General features: G+C 36.6%; 1 protein-coding gene across 4 annotated transcripts; it reads right to left on the reverse strand.

Moving 5' to 3' along the window:
* Positions 1–1,289: 1,289 nt before the first annotated feature.
* Positions 1,290–16,522, reverse strand: ARRDC3 (arrestin domain containing 3). Of its 4 annotated transcripts, none has more exons than XR_015732143.1 (8): positions 15,860–16,522; positions 11,633–11,714; positions 9,516–9,663; positions 7,032–7,134; positions 6,193–6,449; positions 5,921–6,077; positions 5,015–5,204; positions 1,290–3,737 (listed from the first exon to the last, which is right to left on the reverse strand). XR_015732143.1 is itself a non-coding variant. In XM_034440664.3 (8 exons), exons 1-8 carry the CDS (start codon positions 16,137–16,139, stop codon positions 3,681–3,683), a joined length of 1,239 nt encoding a protein of 412 aa, XP_034296555.1. In that variant the 5' UTR covers positions 16,140–16,522; the 3' UTR covers positions 1,290–3,680. The 4 variants fall into 4 exon arrangements, 3 of the variants coding, with proteins under 3 accessions (XP_034296555.1, XP_034296556.1, XP_087742011.1); XM_034440664.3 differs by having other exon boundaries at positions 5,015–5,169; XM_034440665.3 differs by lacking the exon at positions 15,860–16,522 and adding an exon at positions 13,037–13,934 and having other exon boundaries at positions 5,015–5,169.
* Between the last annotated feature and the right edge of the window lie 7,250 nt (positions 16,523–23,772).

Here is a 23,772-nt window from a genome sequence, read left to right on the forward strand (position 1 = left end):
AAATGAAGATGTTTTTAAAATCTTAAGGACAGAAAGTGTCATCATTTTTGTTAGTAATAGTGCTCAGTATTTTATATAAGCTACATACATCCCCCAATTTTAATTTAATGCTCAGTCACTTCTGAATTTTATATAAATCAAGTTTGGCAACTGCAACATTTATAAAATTTTGACATGACCATGCAACAGTGCTATCAATTTTTAGTTGTTAACTTTTAAGAGTTTCTAAGAATCATAAATCTGAAGTACAACTGGAACTTGCAACAAAATATTTAGGGTACTTTATGTCAGCCAGACATAGCTGCTTCCAGAATACTAAGGAATTTGTTTCAAGCCTTTTAGCACTTTTGACCATGCTGTTCTCAGTATCTTCTGCCTCTTAAATTCTCTTTTACAGTGTCTTCCAAACTATACTTATTTTGGATTGTCCATACCTATACCTTGTTTCAAGTATGCATGGAACCATTTTTACTACATATGTAGTTTTGCTCTTATTTTACTACTAGTAATTTTTATAATACAAGTTTCTTAATGTCCCCTATATTTCTAGCTCATATATGCAATGGTTATACAGATACTTAACTGTTCAAATAAACTATTTTGATATGACCTTCTACAGTCGCATCAATTTATTTTCCATTCTCATAGCAATGCAGAATATGGTACCTAAGAAAACCAAACATAAATAACATTGCAAGGCCAGTCAGTATGTATTTATATACTTTTCAAACTCCTATTAAGTCCAAACTGGCAACATAAAACCTTTTTAATTCAATGCTTGATAGCTGATGGAAATTACACAGGTATTAAGAGGATTATGTTGGATATTCACGAGTTAGATAAGGGGTCTCCAACCCCTGGCTGTGGATTGGTCCGTGGCCTGTTGGGAACTGGGATGCACAAGTGGCAGGTGAGCAAGTGAAGTTTCATCTGCGCATGCGCAGGAGCTAGGTTGCGTGCAAAACAATTCCCCTCCCTGGTCTGTGGAAAAATTGTCTTCCACGAAACTGGTCCCTGGTGCCAGAAAGATTAAGGATCACTGAGCTATTGCTCTTATTATGTGAACTAATATATACTCAGAAGCTTGGTTAAATAAAATAAAGGTGTACATAAACCTAACATTCTTTAAAAGCCCAGTGAGGACCTATGTAGTAACAAGTTTACTACATCCAAGATGACTAGAAGGGTCAAACTGTGAGTTCTTTGTTGTCAGTGTTACAACTGCAGCATATAATTTCAAGAGAAGGTGCTTTTTGTTTCTTCAGATGAAAACCATCAAATAAACTTGCTTTATATAAAAAAAGTTTATTATCCACAAGGAAGAGCAATAAGAAAAATTAAATTGTTTTCCACAATTTGTTTTCTTGAACAGAATCTACAGAGACATATTCAGCACCAAACTAAAAACAGAAAAAAGAAAGAAAATATAGTACAAACAGCCATTGAATATAATCTATAAAGCAAACATTAAATATTGCACTTTGTTTAACATTTTGGACTTATCCCCTCTTTTTAATTGTTATTTTGAATACTGGACTACAGCTCAAAATCCATTATTATACAATGTCCAGACAATGACCAATATTTCTGAAGTCAGGGATAATAGTAATGCCGCAAGTGTGAAAAAATTAGTGTTTGCAAATTTTAATCTGATCACAATATTGGTACATTGAAATGCCAATTATTACAATATTGGTCAATCCTGCTTCAATATAGAACCTTCTATCATACTGTGATAAATGTAATGCTATGCATAACAATTGTTCCCTCATTGATTAAAACAAAAAACAACAAAAAGCCCACCAAATGCCCTTTTATGCCTTTATCCCATTAAAGTATATTTTGATATTCTATGGAAGAGGGACATTCACAAAATTGTTAATGCATTTTTTAAGTTCCATCACTCATTTTTCTTATTATTCCATCATATGAAGTTTGCTTGCTAAAGGTCAAACTCATTTAAAAGAATCACTTAAAACGCGATTCATTTTATACTGTTCATTTTTCACCCTGTTAATATTCAAACATGAATTGTTGTCCATGTTTTCTTAAAGGCCACTTGTGGACAAGCCTATCCTACTTGTTCTAATCCTCAAGACAGGCTTTGTGATGAGCTGCACCAATCCAAAGCTGATCTATTGATAAAATCAATACTCGGTCAGCAATGTATGAACTCAATTCTTGCCACTTGAAAATTAGAATAGTTGTTTTGGTAAAAAATGAGTCGAGTTTTCCAGAAGGCGACAGTTGTGACTTTTTATAGCATTTGTGCTGAGATTCCACCCCAATCACCTACTAGTCAATTCCTTGTAATGTTACCCATCCTCAAATTAAGCAAAGCAAGCCTGCTAATTTTATCAACTATTTTACTACTGAGTCACTTTCATTTTTAGTAGAGAATGTATTTGAAATAGCAGTCCCCAGAAAATATGTTCTAAAATATCTTAAAAGACATACTGCTCACTTGAGATGCCCTCCCTAATCTGACTAAAATTTCATTATAAATTTTTTACAAGTTTCTGGTCATGGGCTAACTATATATAAAAATAAATTTACTTTCCCTACCCATACCATCTAGCTAAGAAATCCCTATGTGAGTAACTTTATAAATCATCTACAACTTTCCTTCTCAACTCTTGCTCATGTTTGGTGCTATTGCCTACACGGGTCTTCTAGGAATTTGGCCAAACTGTTAATTATGTTTCATGTTTTGGCTAGATAATAAGAAATGAGGATGTCTTAATATATGTATGTCCCTTTTCCAAGTCCCCCTTTTCAAAGAAAACAAAGTAACAAAAACAAAAGAGGGAAAAAGAACTCAACAGTGCAACATAAACACAAGTAGCATTTCAACATTTTGGCAAGTGATGAGTTCACCTGAGATTAAGTGATTTTAGGCAGTCTGTAACAAAATTCTTCTCTGCAGTAATAGTAGAAAGGCAACAAATGCTTAAAAAGGAAGTAAGATACACACTCCTGACAAAAAATCCTATTGTTTACTTTTGTTACTTTTGCCCCTCAAATCTGTTGCTTGTCTACTATAGTAGGCTGTGAAACATACAGCAAGGATTGGTTGAAGGCATTTGATGTTTGTAATAAATCCACAAGAGGATCCAAGCTGAAGAGGTGATGCATGGATCAGTCTTATTGGGACAATTCTGAGCATGTGCATATGCAGAAAAAGTCCAACCTATATTGTTTATCTAAATAAAAAAGTCAGTGCATTTGTATCAAAGTTTTCAAAGCTTTCTTTTGCTCCTTGTTGTGCGGACCACAAACAAGTTAGAAGAGGTTAACAGTCCAACATAAATGAGAAAAAGCTGTAGTGACACTGAACTGCACAACAAAAGCATTGAGCATGTGCAAATTTTCAAATAAAAGGAGAATGTTATCCCTCTTGCAACATGGTAAGTATTTTGACACATGTGTAGGCTATTAAGGCTGCTCTTAGTATGTGCCAGTATAGAACAGAAAGAGAAAGCCCAGGTCTTCAAGCATGTAGAGCAGTCCTATGATGTTTGCTGTAGACTTCAAAAGCATAATCACAGGATGTTTCATTATTTCTCCTTTTCTTTTAGGCAATAACTTCCTTTCAAAGCCTGTTTCTATAGGACGTCTTTATCCTGAACACAGTTAAAATATGATTCAGACCCATCTCAACATTTTTGGGAGACATTCTTTCAGCGAGAGGGGCAGGATGGCCTGTCATCTGAGGTCTGATCTGGATTTGGATCAATCTAAGTAAAAGAGGAACAAAAAAAAGGAGACATCTTTAAAAACAAGAAAGAAACTATAATACTTTTTATGGTTGGTTGCACAGAAGTTGAGACTGAATGATGATTTAAATTTACACGCTGCCTGATTCTCAGCAATCCTTAATTATTTCAAAATATTCAGAGTTCTTTCATTTTTTAAACTTATATGTATTTTAGAACACACAAAAACATTTTGCATTGAACACATCAAGCAGGGAAACAGTTGGGTGAAAGAGAATAGTAAATTTTAGTGCTTGGTTTCTAATATTAAATATCCTAATGTTATAATTATGACTTTTCTAAAGAACTTCAAGTAATACTGAATTCCATACTTTTATAGACAGTGGCAATGATATATTTTGGAACGAAATTAAATGAAATAATGCATATTTTTAAAGCAAAAAGAGACAAAATCATTTTTTCAATAAACAATATAGTAGGATCTTCTTTCAGGAAAAAAACTATCCAAAATGAATAGAAAATATATTTATAGTAAGATCATTTTAAATATTTAAAATATTACCAAACTCTTTTTCTTTTGACAGTTGCAACTTTAAAAAAAGCCCAAATCATTTTTCAGTTTTTAAAAAAGCGTCTTTTTTATAAGAAAAAAAATTAAGACAGGATCCTAAGTTGGTCAATTCCTTCATTACAAACAACTAGCATGGTTTAATAAATGTGCTGTCCAACTGTCAATTTGGACAATTCTTCAATAAATGAGACATTAAAAATGCTAATTCTTAACTACCGGTAACTTGCATACATAGTATTTAAAAGAGCATTTCATATTCAATTACAATAAAAGAGCTTAAAGCAAGCACAAACCATTTGTTTGCTTTGAATTTTTTTCATAATGGGTTATCTACCAGGCCAGAAGTTGTAGTAAAATTAAATGGGGCTTGGTATTCTATTAATATATAAATACTTGTATATTATACAATGATTAAATACAAAGTCCTTTGTTAAATCTTAAGTACACTTTTAAAGAAATAATTTCTATTGATTTAAATTATGTTCTTCTAAGTTTAATAAAAGTTGCAATTTCAGATAGAAGATAGGCATAAATCTAGCAAGGGGAAACAATTATATAATTCTGCAAGAACTATTTGAAATAGATAACACAAAGCCACCTAATATGTAGATATTACATAATATGTAATATGCATTAGTTCTTTGTAGTGGAACATATTTAAGAATTAAGAGAAAATACAACATACTTAAAAATAGAATCCTGGAGCTTTAACTACTTATCATCTTACCTCAGAATAAAGTGGAGGAGGCAGGAATCGAAATTCTTGGATGTAGGCGAATAATGGTCCTTGAAGTGCTCTTTCAAAGTCATCGCAAGCAGTTACAGGTGCTAGACTGGACTGTCTTTGCTCCTCAGTGACCACTTCTGCATAGCTAGGAGGTGCTGAAGGGAAAATTACACGCAGTTCGAACTATGTTCTTATGCATGTCAGAACATATAACATGACAGGAATATTAAACTTTTGTTTATATGATTTGTACAAGGCAGAGATAACAACAATTTCAACTGTTATCTGGTAGTTTTGGTAAGTAATAACTAGGTTATAAAATCTAAAATAACTAGGTTAAAAAATCATGTTTTATAATGGTACAACCATTAATAATTTAGAGAACTCTCCAAGAATAAAACTAACTACAGATGTTGGTGAGTTTCCACATTGCCAAAACCCTTGTTTTGTATTACCAGAGTTTACTGATTAAACCATAACTGGCTGGTTTGCAAAAACCAAGTAATCAAAACCAACAAACCACTTGCCACAAGTGCTGAGCCTTTGTCAAATCATCAATATTAGGTAAGAAAAAACAATATAATCAAGTTATACAGGTTTGGCCAGTTTTAGTGGTATTCCTAACAAAAATCAATGCTGCAATGTCACTGAAATTTTGTAAATGTTTTCTATAATTATACAACTTAACAGATCTGGGACTCTGTTCTACGTTATCACCCCATCCCCAGAAAAGTCTGGGTTTTCAATCATCTGGAATAATATACTGGAATTACCTAATGAAAAAATCTATTTCTATACTGTTTATGCAACATTATTATTTAGTACAGTACTAACTACTGGTAGATACTACTAGAATAAAAGACCTATAGAAAATCACAAATAATTCAGAATGTATGGTTAAATTACCTTCTGGTCTTTCATGAAGACCAAGCCAATTCATATTCATGCTACACTGGCTGCTCACGCTTGATGTTCGGCTGCCAAATGAGTGTAAAGGAATAGTACCAATGACAAGTGGTAAATTAAGAAATAAGTCCATTGCACCTGGAATATCCACATATACCTTGAAAAGAAATAACAAGAAATTACTCAAAGCCCAATCAAAATACTCAAAGCCCAATCAAAACCTACACATATTGTATTTTGTTCAATATTAAAAGATTAAATTAAGTTCTTACCATTAGAGAATATTCTACACGGATTATGCTACAATCAAGGATGGATGGGGACACAGGTGGAATTTTTAACTGCTTGCCATTCCAGGTTTCTGTCTTCCCTGATGACAAAGATTCCCCACGCAAATTGGCAACCAGCTGTTTTACTTCCTTCATTTTCCCTTTAGCATAGAATGCTTGTGTTTGATAAATGGCAGCCTTTGGCACTACCATTCGAGATGAGCAGTTTTCAATCTCTGCAAAGATCTGAATTGGTTCACCTTGAATGAAATCAAGAATAAGTACATCAGATGGAAATCATGAATCTTTTAAAATGTAAGCATTACTACACATTGATTATACTATTTTTAATAATTAAGGAAATACAAGAAGCCACAGCAATGGCAACCACCCAATTAATGTAGACTGACCCAAACACTAACCAGAAACAGATCTGGTAAATCTGTACCTTCTGAAAATCCAAGGGTTACAGGGTGGGAAATTAAAAAAAATTCTCCAGGAGATAATGGGAAAATATTTCTATATTGTATCTAAGAAAAAATATGGACATTTTCATTAAGTCATCAGGAGCTCAGTCTGACTGGAGTCCAAGACAACTGGATAATTTTAATGTGAATTAAAATTCAAGCCAACATTATATGTATCCATGCAAATTTTGTATTTTAATTACTATAAAAACCTTGCACATTTGCAAGGGATCCAAACTGTACCATATGTATTTTTATAATCAAGTAATCATAACATTTGATGTTAACATGCAAACCACCCATTAATAGGCCACTGCACTTTATTTACCCCAGAAGAAACCAAACATCGAATTAAATTAATTAAATGTTACATACCTGGGGTATAGCCCTTCCTTTCAATTTTGGCACTTAAGGATATTGGGCCTGAGGTACAAAACCAGCAACAGAGAGTCTTTTCTTTTGTGCCTGCTTGGGGTGACTGAAATAAAAACAAAACAGCAATTAAATTTTAGCTTAGTGAAAATGAAGTAGTTTGAAGGGAGATTTTGACATAGTAAATTTCTTGTTTATTTATTTATTTATTTGTTCGATTTATATGCCACCCTTCTCCGGAGACTCAGGGCGGCTTACAGTGTGTTAAGCAATAGCCTTCATACTTTTGTATATACCTGCTTAGTAGGGCTTTCGGGGTCCCCCTAAACGATGTTCTTTTTTATACAAAGTCAGCTTATTGCCCCCACAATCCAGGTTCTCATTTTACCTACCTCTAAAGGATGGAAGGTTGAGTCAACCTTGAGCCTGGTGAGATTTGAACTTGCAGTAATTGCAGGCAGCTGGTGCTACTTTAACAGCACTTAGTCAGCTGCGCCACCAAGGCTCTTGTTAAGACATCCAAAAGAAAAAAAAATAACAACCTATCATCAGGATTTGGTTGAACTGTGATGTGAGTTGCTGATTCTATTATTGAATCCAGATCAGCAGCTATCAGCACAAGATGGACAGACCTGTTGTCTACCTGGCTATTACTGTATATCATTAACACTACAACAAACAAAAAAGCCATTGTCTAGAAGTATCTTAACACTTCTATGGCCTTTCCTTTTATGAATAAGCTAATAAGATAAAATATCTATATAAGTAAAATGAACTTTGTGACTATTAATTCTACCATGGAACTAATTCAGAAAAGTATTACTCAATTAGCAATTTTTCAATCCTTTAATTTTATTGAAATTCAATTATTAGAATTGAAATTCTAGTTTTCAATTATTCAGTATCTCAAGTTTCTGCAGTCAGTGTACTAGCACTGAAGAAATTACCCTGCTTAACATCTGTCATCCTCAGATGGATCCTACAGAACCACTGTCATTCTATATAGATGGAAGTAAACTTAATAAATTAGTAGATGGGAAGCTTCCCATCTTATTGAAAGTATTTGGCCTAACAATTCAGACAAAGACCAACTGCAGCATGATCCCAACTATATTTATTTGAGTGCAAACTTCACTGACTTCAATGAGGTCTGTTTCGAAGTAGATAAGCTTAGCAATAGGGTCACTGAAAATCCCAAATCAGTATGACAATGTGGTTCAGCTGAAGGACTTCATTTTAAATAGTACCAGATCCTATTCATATCTACCCAGAAGTCCCACAGTGCTAAATCAGGCTGTGGTGCCTTGCTACCTGAGAATAAATTTCACTAAACTTAGTAAGGCTTCTTATACAGAAAGAAACACAAGGATGGGCTGCCTGCTTGCATTACTAGTCAAATAAAAACGTACTGATCAAGTGGAACTTGATTTTGGACTAACAACATTTGGACCATACTGTTACATGGTGGAAGTACATCTCTTCGATTTATGTTTTAAACAGTGAAGTTTAGGATCAAAAAGCAGTTTAACTGTTCTTAAATTGAATTGTCAATTAAATGTTTAGTGAATCTTTAGCTCCAAATTACAAATATATTTCTTAAAGCTAAATTGCAATGAGACTTATTTCTTATAATCACAGACTTGTCCTGAAGTATTTAAATCATTTAATTGAAGTTGGCCTCATTTAAGCATTTATTATATGAAGAGATACCCCAAATGGTCCATATTCTTTAACACCATTGATTAATTTAAGGTTGTTGTAGTCCCTGCTCTAAATCCATCAAAACTAGTAGCATCATCTAATAGTGGTTGGGTGGTTCCAAAATACTATTTTTTTCAAATTATGTATGAAATGGGCTTTATCTCAAACTTGCACAATCCACAGAAATATTCCTGCTGATTGTGTTGGGTTTTAGACAAGGCCCTATATCATCCCAAATATGATTTTTATCCAAAGCAAAAGAACCCTGTTTCAATGGACATTTTCTCCCTGTGTTTCATTTTCAAATATTTTTAAAGAACAAATAATGGTTTTTGATCAGATTGAAAGAATCTTAAATCCCTGATATATTAAAATAAGTATGTTAAAATAACATACAGAATTATGATCATTTCTCCCCACTCGATATGTAAATTATCAGTAGTATAATAAAGAATAATGCACTGCAGTACAATTTTTTAAAAGGAACATTTCTTTGCCAAGCTGCAAATTCTAAGGTGAAATTTGTTTCATCAATAAAACTGTCCCATATAGAAATAAAGTTAATCGTCATTGGAACAGTTTAATATATTAAAAACAAGCAGCTTAAACATTATTATTACTCAATATGCTACCTGGGTATTACATTGCATATATCTTAAGCATTCCATTGATTTGATTATTGTTACTTTTATCTATATGTATCTATATATATAATTCAAGGGCCATGTGTGATGTTATTTTAAAAAATGCTGCTAACAAAGAATTAGTAATTCTATCAATTCTTACCAGTAATGAAGGAGTGTTGATATCTATATGTTCAAAGACTGTAAATTCCTTCTTTAATTTTACTGGTAGAAGCCAAGGCCTGTGCAATTCTGCTTTCACCCAATAGCGCACACTGCCATGTCTGCCTTCAAATGAGGTAGCAAGTGGTCTGTTCAGGACACAAATGTCAAAACTAAATAAATCTTTAGCTCTGTTGTTGTTTAACGTAAATATACAGACAAAGTAATAATTAGTAAGTTGTACTGTACTGTTAATGCATCATAGTATATAATGAAATGTTTATTTTTAAGATTCCATGTTAAATTTGTTTGGGAGAAATATCTCTGTAGTTGAACTGATTGTTAAACAGACCTACAAAGTATGACCATATTGTACTAGAATTGCACTGAAATATGCTATGAGGATACAACTGCCCAGTATAATTTGGTTAAGCAGGAGGACTTACATTTTCACTCTTAAGTCCCATTTAGCAGACTGGGAACTGTAATTGAATTTAATGTGCTCCAGCTTGAATATATTGGGAATCAAGTTAAGAGATATGTTAATTTTAGAAGAGATCACTTTTTAAATTTAGAAAAAGGGAAACCATGAAATATACAGCAGGTCCATGAATTGCTTTTGCAGAGTTATTTTCCAAAGGTCTCAATTTATATATGAGAATTATTTAAACCAGAGACTAACTTTTTAAAGATGCTTTTAACTTTAAAGACATCATGTATAAAAGTGTACAAAATATATTCTTTTAATTCATGTAATGTCAGGCATTTTAATATTCCAGATCTGTGCCTTTCATTACAGAGAAGAGAACAGAGTTCAGGTTTACAAAGTTATTTTACTTCCTTCCTTTCAGTTAGTATTCTTAAATGAAAGTTACTATGACGATCATTATTGAGAACTGCAGATTTTTCTATATTCTGGTCTTTACTGAAAATAAATATGTGCTCAGTCAAAAATAATTTATTTGCATTCCCTGGTACCTCCCATTAATGCATTTATGCATTTCATCCATTTAAGTTCATAATTATGTTTAAAACATATTGATTAAAAACAAATATTATGAAATGATGAAGTTTCCAATTATTTCCATACTAATTCAGAAACATATGAATTAAATAAATTATCTTACTTAGTTTAAAAGTATATATTTCTACAACTTCTAATTCGTAAGTAGTCTTAGTTGAGATATTTTCACTGAATATATTTGCTAGTGATAATTATATCTTTAAATCAAACTCCACAGAGTTTGTAAAATATTCTAGTTGGGGTAATTAAATTTTGTCACACTGCCTCTTTGGGAAAAAACCCAGCAGGAAGCAATGTAGCCTGCAAATTCTACACAGGTTACTAGACACACTGCATAATTTTAAAATGTGTGACAATGATGTATCATATTGCTAAAAGGTTTTCTATCTCATAACAATGTACAACTTCTTTAACAGAAGTTTCTTTTTCCTTCTTTCCACATTCTGGCTTTCATTATAAATAATTATCAAATAATTCCATTTTAAAAATGGATATATTTCCATGTAATTCTCATTCTATTTTTCTTTTCCAGTATATTACTAATTTAAAATATTTTTAAAATGTTTAGAATGCATCTGTGCTGAAATAATGGCTTTTTCTTGTTTTGACCTAAATCTACTTCATCTGCCTAACTCTTATATAATCTGTTACTTTACAAATCAAGAGTCATTGCTAACATTTATATTTTCCATATCACTCATACAATTTTGTTCTACGTCTTTTTAACAGGTATGTTCAATGGAAACAATCAGCAATGTAGCAAGTTTTAATTCAACAGGAAGCAATGCCAATATCTCTAAAAGCCTAGTGAACTTGTTTGAAATTAAATATGTAACAACTGAATAAATGAGCCACGTTTTTAAGGTCATTACTGGTAGGACAGCAGTTGTCCTGATTTTTCATGATTTTGCCACTTTAAATCAAAGCAACCTCTTGTTTATTAGGACAATGTCCCTGTAGCATATTTTAGTGCAATCTGTGTGACCATTGAAAAGGGTTTTTTTTCCTCCATCCTATTTCTTTCTTTAAGTTGCTTTTTATAGATTTATTGCAGGGTGACCCAAATGTCATGGCTGAGTATTCTATATACTTACGTCTGTGGAAGCTCAAAGCTGAATGCATATTCATGCCGTCCTGAATGAATGATATGGAGGCCTTCTTCAGAATTATCATCATCTAGAAAGGAAACATTCAATATTCTAATTCACCTTTAAGTATTTTTCTCCTATCATCCTATACACCTGTCACTGGTGACTCTGAAAATATATATTTAACAGTAGTATAGTTGGTAAATTCTACATATCTATCAGAAAAATCTTTTTTTTTTCAGTTTGTTTCTCACAAGCCAAAGAAAGAAGATCCAAGGTTCATTTAAAAAGGAACTTCTTTCCGACTTAGACTTTGATAGTATTACCATAAAAGGGATGGGCAAATTTCTGCTCTACACTTATGAACCAGTTATTTCTTTCTTTCTTGGAATTACACTGCAAATCCAGATCCTATCCTGTCCTCAGAAATAGTTTTCTCAGGCCAGGGCCCAAATCCTTTATAATGTAGTCCTAAAAGATGAGAAAATGTCCTAGGGGAAAATAATAGTATTGGCAAGATCAGTAAATAACTTCTCCCTGTTAACATAAAAAAAAAAAGAGCACTCCCGGTTAACAAGCCAGAGAGCACTGTTATTGATGTCTTGGAATTGAATTATTCAGGCAAGGAGTGAATAAAATGTGTGACAATGGCCTCTTCCTCTACAGCTTTAGGAAGAGCTGCTTCTTTGCCATTCTCAAAAATTATACATATAGGATTTGGCACGAATTGAAGCTTACAGATCTGGGCTGCAAAAATCTGGACCACCACTAACCACACGACTTCATTCCCACTAGTATAGCTGACGGCATCTTCAAAACCCCCGTTCATTTTACACGCGGTTTATTTTTTTTTTAATTTAAAAACCAACTATACAGATGCCTAAAATCGTGTTTTTTGACATTTGGTTCACACTGACCCTGTCCCCATTTATTATACTGAAAATCCCACCCCCCCTTCCGCTTTCCTCCCTCTCATTCTGCCAGCTCAGCAGTTTCCCTTCAGCTTTCGGAGTAGCAGCCGCCGCCGCCGCCGCCAGGCTGAGGTAAACAACTGCTGGGCTGTCAATCACAGACTAGTCTCGAGCAGGAGAGGACCGGCCTAAACCGGTGCGAGCAGAACCCCAGCCAGCCGTTCATATGCATACAGTATACATTGCTCGCCCGGCCAGCCTACTTGCTCAGCAGCTCCGCCCCTCCGCCTCGCTTGCAAACTGGAGGCGTCATGAAGGACCGAGAGAAAGGAGCAAAGGAAGAGGGAACTGTTCTGGCGTCCTCGCCTTCTGGTTGCCATTCTTTGGGCAAGGATTGGCAAGACCGGTTTGGCCGTTCTGTGAAAAAGTGACCAAATTTGGGCAGAGTTTATTCGCCCCCCCTGGTAAATTACGCAAAAACGTAAAGAAGTACAAATACCGGAAAGGGGAACGGGGGAGGAGAGAAGGAAACCGAGGTTCCTCTTTGCAAGCCTACTATACTTCACGGTTTGCTTTGGAGTCTTGAGCAGTTGATCCGGATCCCAGATCATTAGATAGGATGTAGGAATCCAACACCCGCCCTCCCCTTTTTATACTTGGTTCCAAAGTCACGATCCTGCGGAATGAGACTCGATTCTGCCACGAGAATCGCCCTAACGATCTGTCTCCCATTTTAGGCAACAGGGAAGGAAAGCTGGCAATTCTTCGGGCAAACTAAAAAGATCTTTCGGAAGCGATGGGCTTTAACGCCCAGCTAGGACTCGCTGTTCACGACACCAGATTGTGGGTTCAGGATTGCGAAATCGATACCCAAGCAAAAGTAGGGCATTTTTCATGATTGTTGCTGGGGTAATTGTATTAATAAACGCAAAACTTGGTGAAATAAGATGGCCTTTGCTATGAAGGATTTTGAAACCCACCCCTTCCCCGAAAATCGGTTATGCAGATCCTTTCCTTGCAGGCACACAACGCATGAGATCCTCATTTAAAGTCCACCCAATTTACAACCGAACTGAAAACGACGTGGCAACAAGCGCTTGCTGCACAGCTATGCACGCACGCTTCCCTCCAAAATAAACCCCAATCGTGCCGGCGTAGTAGAGAATGAAATCTAGGCAGCCCTAGATTCTAGGCTACCCAGAAACTGAAGCCGCAACCAGCAGAGGTAGCGGCTGAGGAAGACTTTATTGCTAACTCCCAAGCATACGCCAGGCTTTTTCTGCGCTGGGCCAAGAGTTTCTTATATTGCTGCACGGATGGCACGCACACAGCAACGCCAGCCTCGCGTGGCCGAAGACAAAGGACCGCCCTCCACCAAAGCCATCCAGGAATACACATTCCGACAGCACGCGCAACTCCACTTGAAGCGCAGCAGAAGCTCCGCGAGCTAACGAACCTCGGCTCTTAGTCCCGCCCCTCTTTATCGGCTCCCCACCTCCCAATCAAGAAGTGGCATTGCCTTAGCAACAGCCTAACAAACCTCTCCGGGCCAATGACTGTATGAGCGCTGGGCGTGGCTTCGGCGAGCATGCTAGGCTGCCGGGTTCTTTCCTGTCTGCTTTCTCAGCGAAGCCATCGGAACTCCCCCGCTTTGGTTTTGGGGGGTCAACAGCCTTCGAAGCCGCTCGCCGTCGGCATAGCGATGCGGCGAAGAATGAAGAAACTGAGCCACCCCGTAGAAGGACAACTCAGCCTTGTATACGGCTCGGTTACGCGTATGGGCTTGGGTCAAGGGTCCCGACCCTACGAAGCGTAGATCACCATCGGTCTTTGTTTCTTACAAATAAATACTGATTTGAAAACCCACCCTTATTTAATGGCCACAGAAGCAGGTGCAATCACAAGGGCATCTGAAAAGCAACTGGAAATCGTTTTCCCTGGGTTCTAACCTGACTTTTTCCCGGGAACACTTACACACGTATTTGTGCAGTTCAAGGGGGGGGGGGATTTTCAAGCCTGCCATTATTAATGGAAGGGCTTGCGTTTTGCACAACCTCTGGAGGAAAGCTGTATTTTGTTCTCAAAATGATTCGCAATACGCAAGTTTTGCCGCCTTTCTATACCTTTCAGATAAGCTCCCTCCTCAACATCACTTACATTTGGGAGCAATTCCATGGAACTTCTTTCAGATAAAAAACAAAAAACAAAACCCTAACATGCTACCGAATTAAGGCGAATCGTCTAACCTCTCTTCTCCTATCTGCAGCAAATTTTCTGCATATATATCTATATATATAAAAAAAGAACAAGCCAAAATTACATAACCTGCTTTAACATTTTCTTGTGCTAGGAATTAAGTCATCGCCACCACCTGACGCGCCTAACCAATCTGCTGTGAGGAGCGCCACCCCTCCCTTCTCCCTAGTACCGGTCCCAAACAGGATTGAACCGCTTTTAACAAAGGGTGGAAACTTCAGAAAAACAACCTTAGACTCTGCTATACTTCCACTGACACCATTTGAAACAATAGATTAACAACCTGGAGACTAATTTACCCTTCGATAAAGTATTTTCCCTTTGCTAATCTCTCTCCCTTGGCAGATTTCTTTGCATTGGCACCGTCAGGTTCATACATCATAGAACTCCTCAACTTAGAAAGGATGCCCTACTAATTCAATATGAGGGTCATTTAAGAGTGGGGTTCCCCTCCCCAAAATAGCTTTCCCTATGTCTCGACGGCTGAAGCATTACAGAAGAATACGGCGAAATTTACCAACTTTTCCAGCCTCTGTAAATGGGAACACGGATCTACACGTGGGGTGCTGAAAGCAAGTGTCAAAATAAGCCGCAGGGAGCCCTTTCTCTATCAACAATTCTCTTATCCTAAAGACATCACTGATCTGCTCGCAAGCTCTCAAGAGTGGATTAATAAATCAGTCTTCACATTTTTTTTGGTCATCAGATACTTCAGAACGAATTCCAACATATATCCTTCCAAAATCGATAATAATAATAATAATAAAAAACCCTACCAGCCCTCTTGATCTACAGTGAAAGGATCTCTATAAAAAGAAAATGGGGGGTGGAAAAAGTCTTTATGGAAGCACTTTATTGCAGCTACACCAACGATCCCGGGGTTCCTTCCTTAATATAACCTTGATATTTTTCACAGCTCTATACGAAGCTTAATTCTGAACTTCGATGCAGGAGAACAAATTCCCTTGCATTAAGGAGCTTCTTTTGAATAACTACGCTCAGGATTAAACAGTAGGTCTAAGGTTGTCAGAACTTCACATTCAAGAAATAAAAAAATAAGACTTACCTCTTTCGTGCCCAATTAAGATATCCTTGTGATTGAAGTATTCTACTTCTTCAGTGTAATTCTGTGTGTAGGCAGTGTTGGAGCCAGCATTTCTAGATTCAGTCCAGCGTACTTTCGCATGTCCCCTTGCATGGATTTTAAGTGATCTGACTCTAATTTCTCCAGTCACTTCTAAATTCACCCTTCCTGAGACTGTATCCCCGCTAGAATAGACGGGAACATTGCTGTCATTAAGACAGTCAAAGCTTATTGTCAAACTCTTCACCTTTCCCAGCACCATGTTACTAGTTTTTTTTTTTTATAATAAAAGTCTATAAAAATACACTATAAGAAAAAAAGGGGAAAGGAAAGTCAAGATCTCATATAAAAATGCGATCTTCACTTGACACTGATCAGTTTCTCTGCTCTGCGAAAAAGGCTGCAGGCAGGATCAGTGTGATCTCTACGAGCACTTCATCGGGGATTTCTTCAAAAGTACCAGCATTAGATGCTGCTCGCAGCTCCTGCCCGCCAGCTCTGTGGTCTCTCTACAAAGACAAGTAGTCTGCCGCTGCCAGCTCATTTTAAGCTTTGTGGAAAACAACCACAGTGCGCATGCGTGGCGCTTTGCTCCTTTAGCGTAACAGGGCTGCTGTTCTCCTAGTTCCTTGGTGGAAGGAAGATGATTCACAGCGTAGGTGCTTTGCCTTTTATAATGCTTGGGAAAGAATCGCTGTTTGCTCTAGAATGCGAAAGCAATCATTGATCAAAGCACGGTTGCAAGTCTGAACTCCAAACAGGTGGTACGTGTTAAAAACCTCAGCGTTGCCAAACTGAGTGATTGGGGAAAGGAAGAACGTAAAGGGACAAATCTCTTCTAAAGGATCTTCTGAAATAGTTGGGGGGACATTGTCTCATGGTGCAGTGAGTATAGCATTTGCAGCTTCCTCCCCCTCCCCGTAACGATTTAACTAAAATTAACTGGAAAGTAACGAAAGAATTGAACGTAGAATGCATCAGTTTAGCAGATGGAGGAATAAACCAGCCGTAGCTAGATCTTCACTTCGGTCAAATTTTGGTTGGAATTTCAAACGAAAAAAAAAAAAACCTGATAGAAACTAGGAACTGTTCTCTTTATTCTCCTGCTGCTATTAATTTCCAAACCTGTATTTATTTAGTGCATGGCTCCAAACATGGAAATGTTAAAACACCCCACTGCTGGAAGGAGTCTTTTTAAACAATCCCAGAAGTGCTATTCATTGGAAATTTGTACTAATTTGAAAATGTAATTCTCTTATGATTTCAGCTCTCATAAGTATCATTTTTTAGTTGTGCCTATTTCCAACAGAGCAAATCCCATTTATAATAACTGGAAATAAGAGAAGAGAGAACCAATGCTAGGAAGGGAAAGATTCATCAATCAAAACCTTTGAGTTTTACCTATGACATATGGCACAGTGATAGTTTGGGGGGGGTTTCAATATAAAGAAGAGAGAAGCACAATCATCTTTATTCCCAAAATGCAAATCAAATCAATTTGATCTATAAACCCTTCCTTCTTGTCCCAGCAGAAAGATGTCCAACTTAGCTTTTTTTCTAGAACATGAATGCATGACATTGTCCTCAATCCAACCAGTTTCTTCCCGTTCTTTCTTAATGTGCTTCTGTCAGTCATTGATAGCAGGAAATTTTGGATGAAATAAACTGGGGTAAACAGCTCCAGTGCAACCAGTTCTTTGATTCCTAGGAGCAATTGCCCCATTGAAGACCGGATGATAGGTCTGCTGCCACTAAATGGCATCAAAGGAGAGTTCCCTGCCCCTCCTTCCCAATTTCTAGTGCAGATATACCTCTAGTTTGCTTTGTTGCTGAATTAGAGTAAGGGTTGAACGTGCTCCCATCACTTCCTTAAGGCAGCATAGTTTTCTGCTGGCTTTGGAACTGGATGGTGGCACTTTAGTGCTGCCATGCAACATATGCAGGCCAAGGACAGCTGCACTGGTGGTCATTGGCTTCATAAGATGACAACCATTGGGTGATTGAAGCCCCACTCCTTTTCATGTATGTGTATCTGTTAGAAGAGGGTACAATTTCATGCATCTGGTGACACTGACCTTTATGAAGCCACTGGTGATAATTGTAGACACACTTGCTTCAGGCTGATTTTTGAACTGCTTCCTCTCCCCCAAAGGAACCAACTTTCTTGCTTCTTCATCATTCTTTGTGGGCAAGATTGAAATGACGGGGCAGATATTTTACCAGATCTTTGTAATGGTCCCTAACATTTTATAATTTCACTAATAACTCATTAAATAGAATGACAACATCAAGAGATCCAAAGAACCATTGCCCCCTAATAAAGTGTTTTATGTTATTTTAGAAGATAGTGTAAGGTATAACCCAAAAAAAAAAAAGAAAAAAAAAAAAGAAATATGTATGCTATAAGGCTTCTGAACCACTTTCTTTCTATGATTACTCTATGATTTAACCCATTGAAATAAGTGAAAAATATAAAATGGTGATCTTTCCCAATGTTTCTTTTCTCCCATTAAAAATTCACCTTAGCTTTTTGTGGAGACTTTTGACACTCTGACAATAGGCTCACTTGTTCTCAGTGGCTTATACAACAAAAATCTCTTTGGAAGTGAGAGACAGGCCATTTCCCACCCAACAGTGCATGCTGCTGTCTCCTGTATTCTGTAATGCCTCAAGGACTGAATGAATGATTCAGGAAATAGCAAGAAGATTAAAGGATTGACAGGCAGAGGACAGAGGAATCTGACAATCCAGCTGGTGGTGTGTTTCTCTTTTTGGTAGCCCCAATTAGAATGGCCGGTGATGAATAAAGTTTTCAGTATCCAATAAGCCATAGCTTCCTCCCTTCCTCCCTCAGTTAGAGTGCTGGTTTGAAAATAGTCTGCAATCAGCCCAGTAGCTATCTAATCTAGTGGGTTATGATTTATGATACATGCTTCCCCCCTGCCCTTTCCAAATCCTTCACTCAAAGTGTTAGTGGGGGGCTAGAAATAAAGCTTTAGAGCGTGATTAGAGGAAAGTATGGAATTTGTTTCAAAGAAAAGCAAAAGTAGAAGTAGAAAAGTAGAAGCAGAAATAGGCAGAAACCAAACCAGCTAATTTCTTGATTGAGACTGGGGATCCTGCCAGTCCAGATGTGATTGATATGTAACTTCTGATAGCCCTTACCAACATCAAGAAGGCTACAGAGTCCTTTACTATTACCTCGAATTGCTACCTATAGGCAGTGATTTGTAGAGGGACTCTAGAGAAAGCCTTCTGATTGGGGGATTTGGTAGCAGGATTCATTCTGCCTACACTTAGTAAACCATCTGACGTGACCATTGCCATCTTAAAAAAACATGAATACATTAGATGCAGCTGGTGTAGTTTTTTTTCCTGCTGAAAAGAAGTGTCAAATTCACTTGGGTTTGTTTTGTTACAATGAAAACTCAAGCAAGTCTACTTGAAGTAAATCCTCATTGAAATAAAATCAGAGGTTGGAGGGATTTCAGAGCTAATCTATCCTCTGCATGGTCCAGGAAGGTAAGATTGTTTTCAAGTAGAAAACAAATCTTACCAGATATAGACTGCAAAAATGCAGAAGTCTATGGGATGGTACTAAATATATAATTTTCTGTATCTGTTTGCTGCCATCTAGTGACTGCTTGGTGTTTGTAGCCCAGTTCTGGTGGCCCTGTTTAAAATGGTTAAATGTACTAAGGAACATTGTTTCATGTATATTTGTACACAATTTCTCATTGTCACTGTCAAAAGAAGCTGCTGTTCATTGTCAGGATTTTCAGCTTCATGACTGAACATTAACTATTTTATTATTTTATCACCGTTTGTTTTCCATTATCCAGTTAAGACATGTATCTACTCTGGATATTTACAAATAATTTTGCAGGTTGAAACTTAAACATGCTTGTTGAAATTTATTGCAGTATTGTTTTACTGGGATTAAGATTATGCACTGTCGGAATGGGGAGAGGCCTTTGCAGTTTACTGGAACCAGGGTGTAATCCTATTAGGATAAGTAGAAAAAAAAAATGAGACTAAACTACAGCTCCTGCTTGAAAATACACTGCTCAAAAAAATAAAGGGAACATAAGCAGAAGACATCCAAGATCTGAATGAATGAAATAGCCTTATTAAATACTTTGTTCATTACATACAGTAGTTTTGTGTTCCCTTTAGTTTGTTTGAGCTGTGTATAAACTACTGTATGTAAAGAACAAAGTATTTAATAAGGCTATTTCATTCATTCAGATCTCGGATGTCTTCTGCTTGTGTTCCCTTTATTTTTTTGAGCAGTATATTTAGTAAATGTATTTCGCTGCTATGCTGTACTGCGAGATTTACTGGAGTCAAATAGAAGTAGTGTTAAGGCAGTATAAATTCTCTGACTTGGTAAGTTATGTGTGGATTCATAATTCAGAGAAAACTACTGTATTTTTCCCCCCTAAAAGGGGGTGAAAATTTAGGTGTGTCTTATATACCGAATGTAGCCCCACCCACCCACTGGCCCCCACCCTTTGGCCTCTGCCTCGAAGCAGTTTCCTCCTTGCAAGCAAACAGCAAGAAAAAAACAGCTCTTTTCAGCTTCAGCACAGCCTAATTAGCCCAAGTTGATTGGATCGGCCTCCCAACTCTCAGCTGATTTGCTCTCAGCTGTTTTGCGCAGGCTCTGCTGCTTGATGCAAAGAGGTAAACTGCTGGAGCAGATTTTTTTCCCCTTGTGCTAATTAAGCTATGCTGAAAACGAAAATGAAAGTAAAACAGGCTGTTTGCTGTTTGCTGCAAGGAGGCAAAATTGCTTAGAGGCAGGGAGAGATTTCTTTTTTCTTCTTTTCCTCACCAAAAAAGGTAGGTACATCTTATACTCTGAAATAAATGGTAATTGGCAACTATAGATAATTGGCATTTGGTTAATTCCAGAAACCCAAATTTCTGTCAGTACTACAAGACTTATATTTAATATGGGTTTATATTTATTTGTTTGTCTGTCTGTCTGTCCATTTACCTATCTCACTATTCTTGAGCTGTTTGAATGTGTAGGGAACTGCTATCTAAATAAAAATTCAGCTTTAAATGCCAAAAGGAGAAATCAACATTATTTTTCACAGGAACAATATAGATAAACCAAGATGGGTTTCTCCATTGCTGTATGGAATAGCCACTTCCTCCTCTTATGGCCTAACCTCTCTTTTAATTTTTTTTTAATTTTTAAATTTTAAATTTGTCTTATGAATTTGGGGTATTTTAAATTTCGTTTTCCGGGCCAATTATTTAATTGTATTTTAATGGTTTTTTAACATTTGTATTATATGTATTTTATTTGGCTGTTCACCGCCCTGAGTCCTTCGGGAGTAGGGCGGTATACAAATTCAATTAATAATAATAATAATAATAATAATAATAATAATAATAATAATAAGAATAAGAAGAAGAAGAAGAAGAAGAAGAAGAAGAAGAAGTAATGTTTCTATAAAGAACTTTCCTTCTAGTATGATGTTGATTCTCTTTCAATTGCTTTGCAGCACCTGAATTTCTACTGCAGAATCCAATCTGGGTCAATCACTGGGACCCAAGCAGGCCCACTGGCTATCTATGGACCTAGTAAAAGAACATAATTTTTGTGGTTTTGCATGTCCTTTTAAAAAATCTTTACACAGAGTTCAGATGGGATGAAACTCTCTTAATAATGATTATCTCAAAAGAGACATCATTTCATTCATATCTGTGTTAACAATGGCCCATTAGCTACAAGGAGAAGCACTGACCTTTATTGAAAAGGGGTATATGTTGAATTATTGGTTCGTTAATTTTAAAATTAAAATTTTTGGTTTACTGAAAGTATTTGCTCTCATATGTCATTTCTTGCAAGAATTATGAATCTCAAGAATAACTGATGGTACTAAAACTTACAGGCCCTAGATATGTAAGTAAATGTCTAGCGCAGGTTTTGTAAGATCATACATTGTAATTTGTAAGATTATAAAGTGGAGGTGGCTGAGGTCTGGGGGTGCAAATTGATATTGGCCAAGAAACTGACAATTCTAGTTTCAGTGAAGAATTATTTGAGTGTTTACTCTGATCAAGTGTCACTGAATTCATTGAGCTTATTCAAAAATAACTATAAATAAACATGCAGAAATCATCCTGCAGATCTGAAATTCTGATTATACAAATGAGGAAGCAAATTTCTTTGAATTCAGTGAGAAATGTGTAAAAAAAGTTTAAAGGTGAGTTACAGTATGTGCCTATAATTAGTCAAAAACGTCATTCTTGTTTTAGTTGACTGTAAATTCTGGTACATATACTAATATTTTGTCTTTTTGTGCCATCTTGTGGCTAATATAAAACATGCACATTTCAATTTAGAATGCACAAAATTCTATCAATGGAACAGGTAGAATTTATAAGTTTTAAAACACAAATATTTTAAGTTAGATTACAAAGCAAGGAAGTATGAACATGACTTTTTTGAACCTTGAAGCTGAATCAGACTGAAAACTCACCCAATTCACAGTCTGTTTTATGGTGACCAGCTAGATGCTCTTACACTTAGAGAATCTTACATACAGAAATAGATCAATAATTTATTTCCTTGATTGTTTTACTAACTGGAATTCAAAGAGGACCCTGGAGATAGTTTATACTACCTAGTGGAAGTGGTATATTACAAGAATTTGGCTAAACTTCTTTGCAAGTCATCCAAACAGCAGATCATCTTGTAGTTCCGTGATGGCAAACCTATGGCACACATTCCAGAGGTAGCACGCAGTGCCCTCTCTGTGGGCGCGCAGGCCGTTGCCCCAGCTCAGCATGCGCACGCACGTCCCACCAACCAGCTAGTCTTCAGGTGTCTACCACACATGCGTGGGGGGTGGGGTGCATGCGGGGGCGTGCGCACGGGCAGGAGGCATGCGGGAGCGTGTGCACAGGGGGTGGGGTGCATTTGGGGGGCTGTGCATGCATGCGTGGTGGTGGGGCAAATGGTGCACGCATGTATGGGGCAGGGGGCATACGGGGGGCCATGTGCGCATGGGCAGGGGGGGCGGGGTGTATGCTGGGGATTGCACACGCGTGGGTGTGGGGGGCATTCTGATGTTTCCTGTTCATCATACAATTTCTTTTGTGGTCAAATGTTTTTAAGAGCTATTTACCATTTACTTTGGTTTGGGGGAAAATTCCTTTGTAATCAATAAAGCAAAAATATCTTTTGGAAACTCTTGTGTGTTTTCTGTTATCTAGCAAATGTTAACAATATGATCTGTTTCTGCCTCTTTTGAATCCAATTTGCAATTCTTCTGGCAGTTCTTAGTTCTTCTACACAGTTGAAGGCAAGATTGCAAAATCTTAACAGCAGCATTACATTAATATGTTGGTGTTAAATAATCCAAATATTCTTTAGCATTGCCTTAAACTGGGGTGCTCACTTTGAAGAAAATATTTAAACTTTTAGTTTTAGATACATCTGGATAATCAGACTTGTTCCTGCTTGGTACTTTGATGGGAGACAATTTAAGAATATCAGGACTATAGGCTAACCAAAAGTCCCAAAACATCCTAAAAGAAGGCAGTGGCAAAACACTTTTGTATTGTTGTCGTGAATACTGCATGATTATTTTCATGTAGTTAGCAAGAGTTGAATTTGCCTACATAGGGCATTTATCTTTTATAGTAAATATATGCTAAATAATAAAATTGTCATATGCAGCTTACTTGTTTGAATAAGTATTTTAAAGATTTTTATATATATAGTACTACTTCTCTTGATAACACAGTAAGATACATTTTGAAAGTTTGGTTGATTGCATTCACTCTCACTTAACAATTGTAGTATTGCAATGCCACCTTGTGGTAAATTGCTGGCATTCATTTTTTTTTCCAGACACCAAGTTTATTATATG

Source organism: Pantherophis guttatus, chromosome 2, assembly GCF_059756535.1.
Source record: "Pantherophis guttatus breed Tessera chromosome 2, ASM5975653v1, whole genome shotgun sequence".
NCBI classification, from domain to species: Eukaryota; Metazoa; Chordata; class Lepidosauria; order Squamata; family Colubridae; genus Pantherophis; species Pantherophis guttatus.

What these genes read in the sequence shown, in the direction of transcription:
- ARRDC3 (XM_034440664.3), bottom strand. Translation starts at nt 16,139, where the DNA reads ATGGTGCTGGGAAAGGTGAAGAGTTTGACAATAAGCTTTGACTGTCTT. An exon ending in CTTAATTGGGCACGAAAGAG is followed by an intron (nt 11,715 to 15,859) that starts GTAAGTCTTATT and finishes TTTCCTTTCTAG; the next exon opens with ATGATGATAATTCTGAAGAA. An exon ending in TCAACACTCCTTCATTACTG is followed by an intron (nt 7,135 to 9,515) that starts GTAAGAATTGAT and finishes TTTTTATTTCAG; the next exon opens with TCACCCCAAGCAGGCACAAA.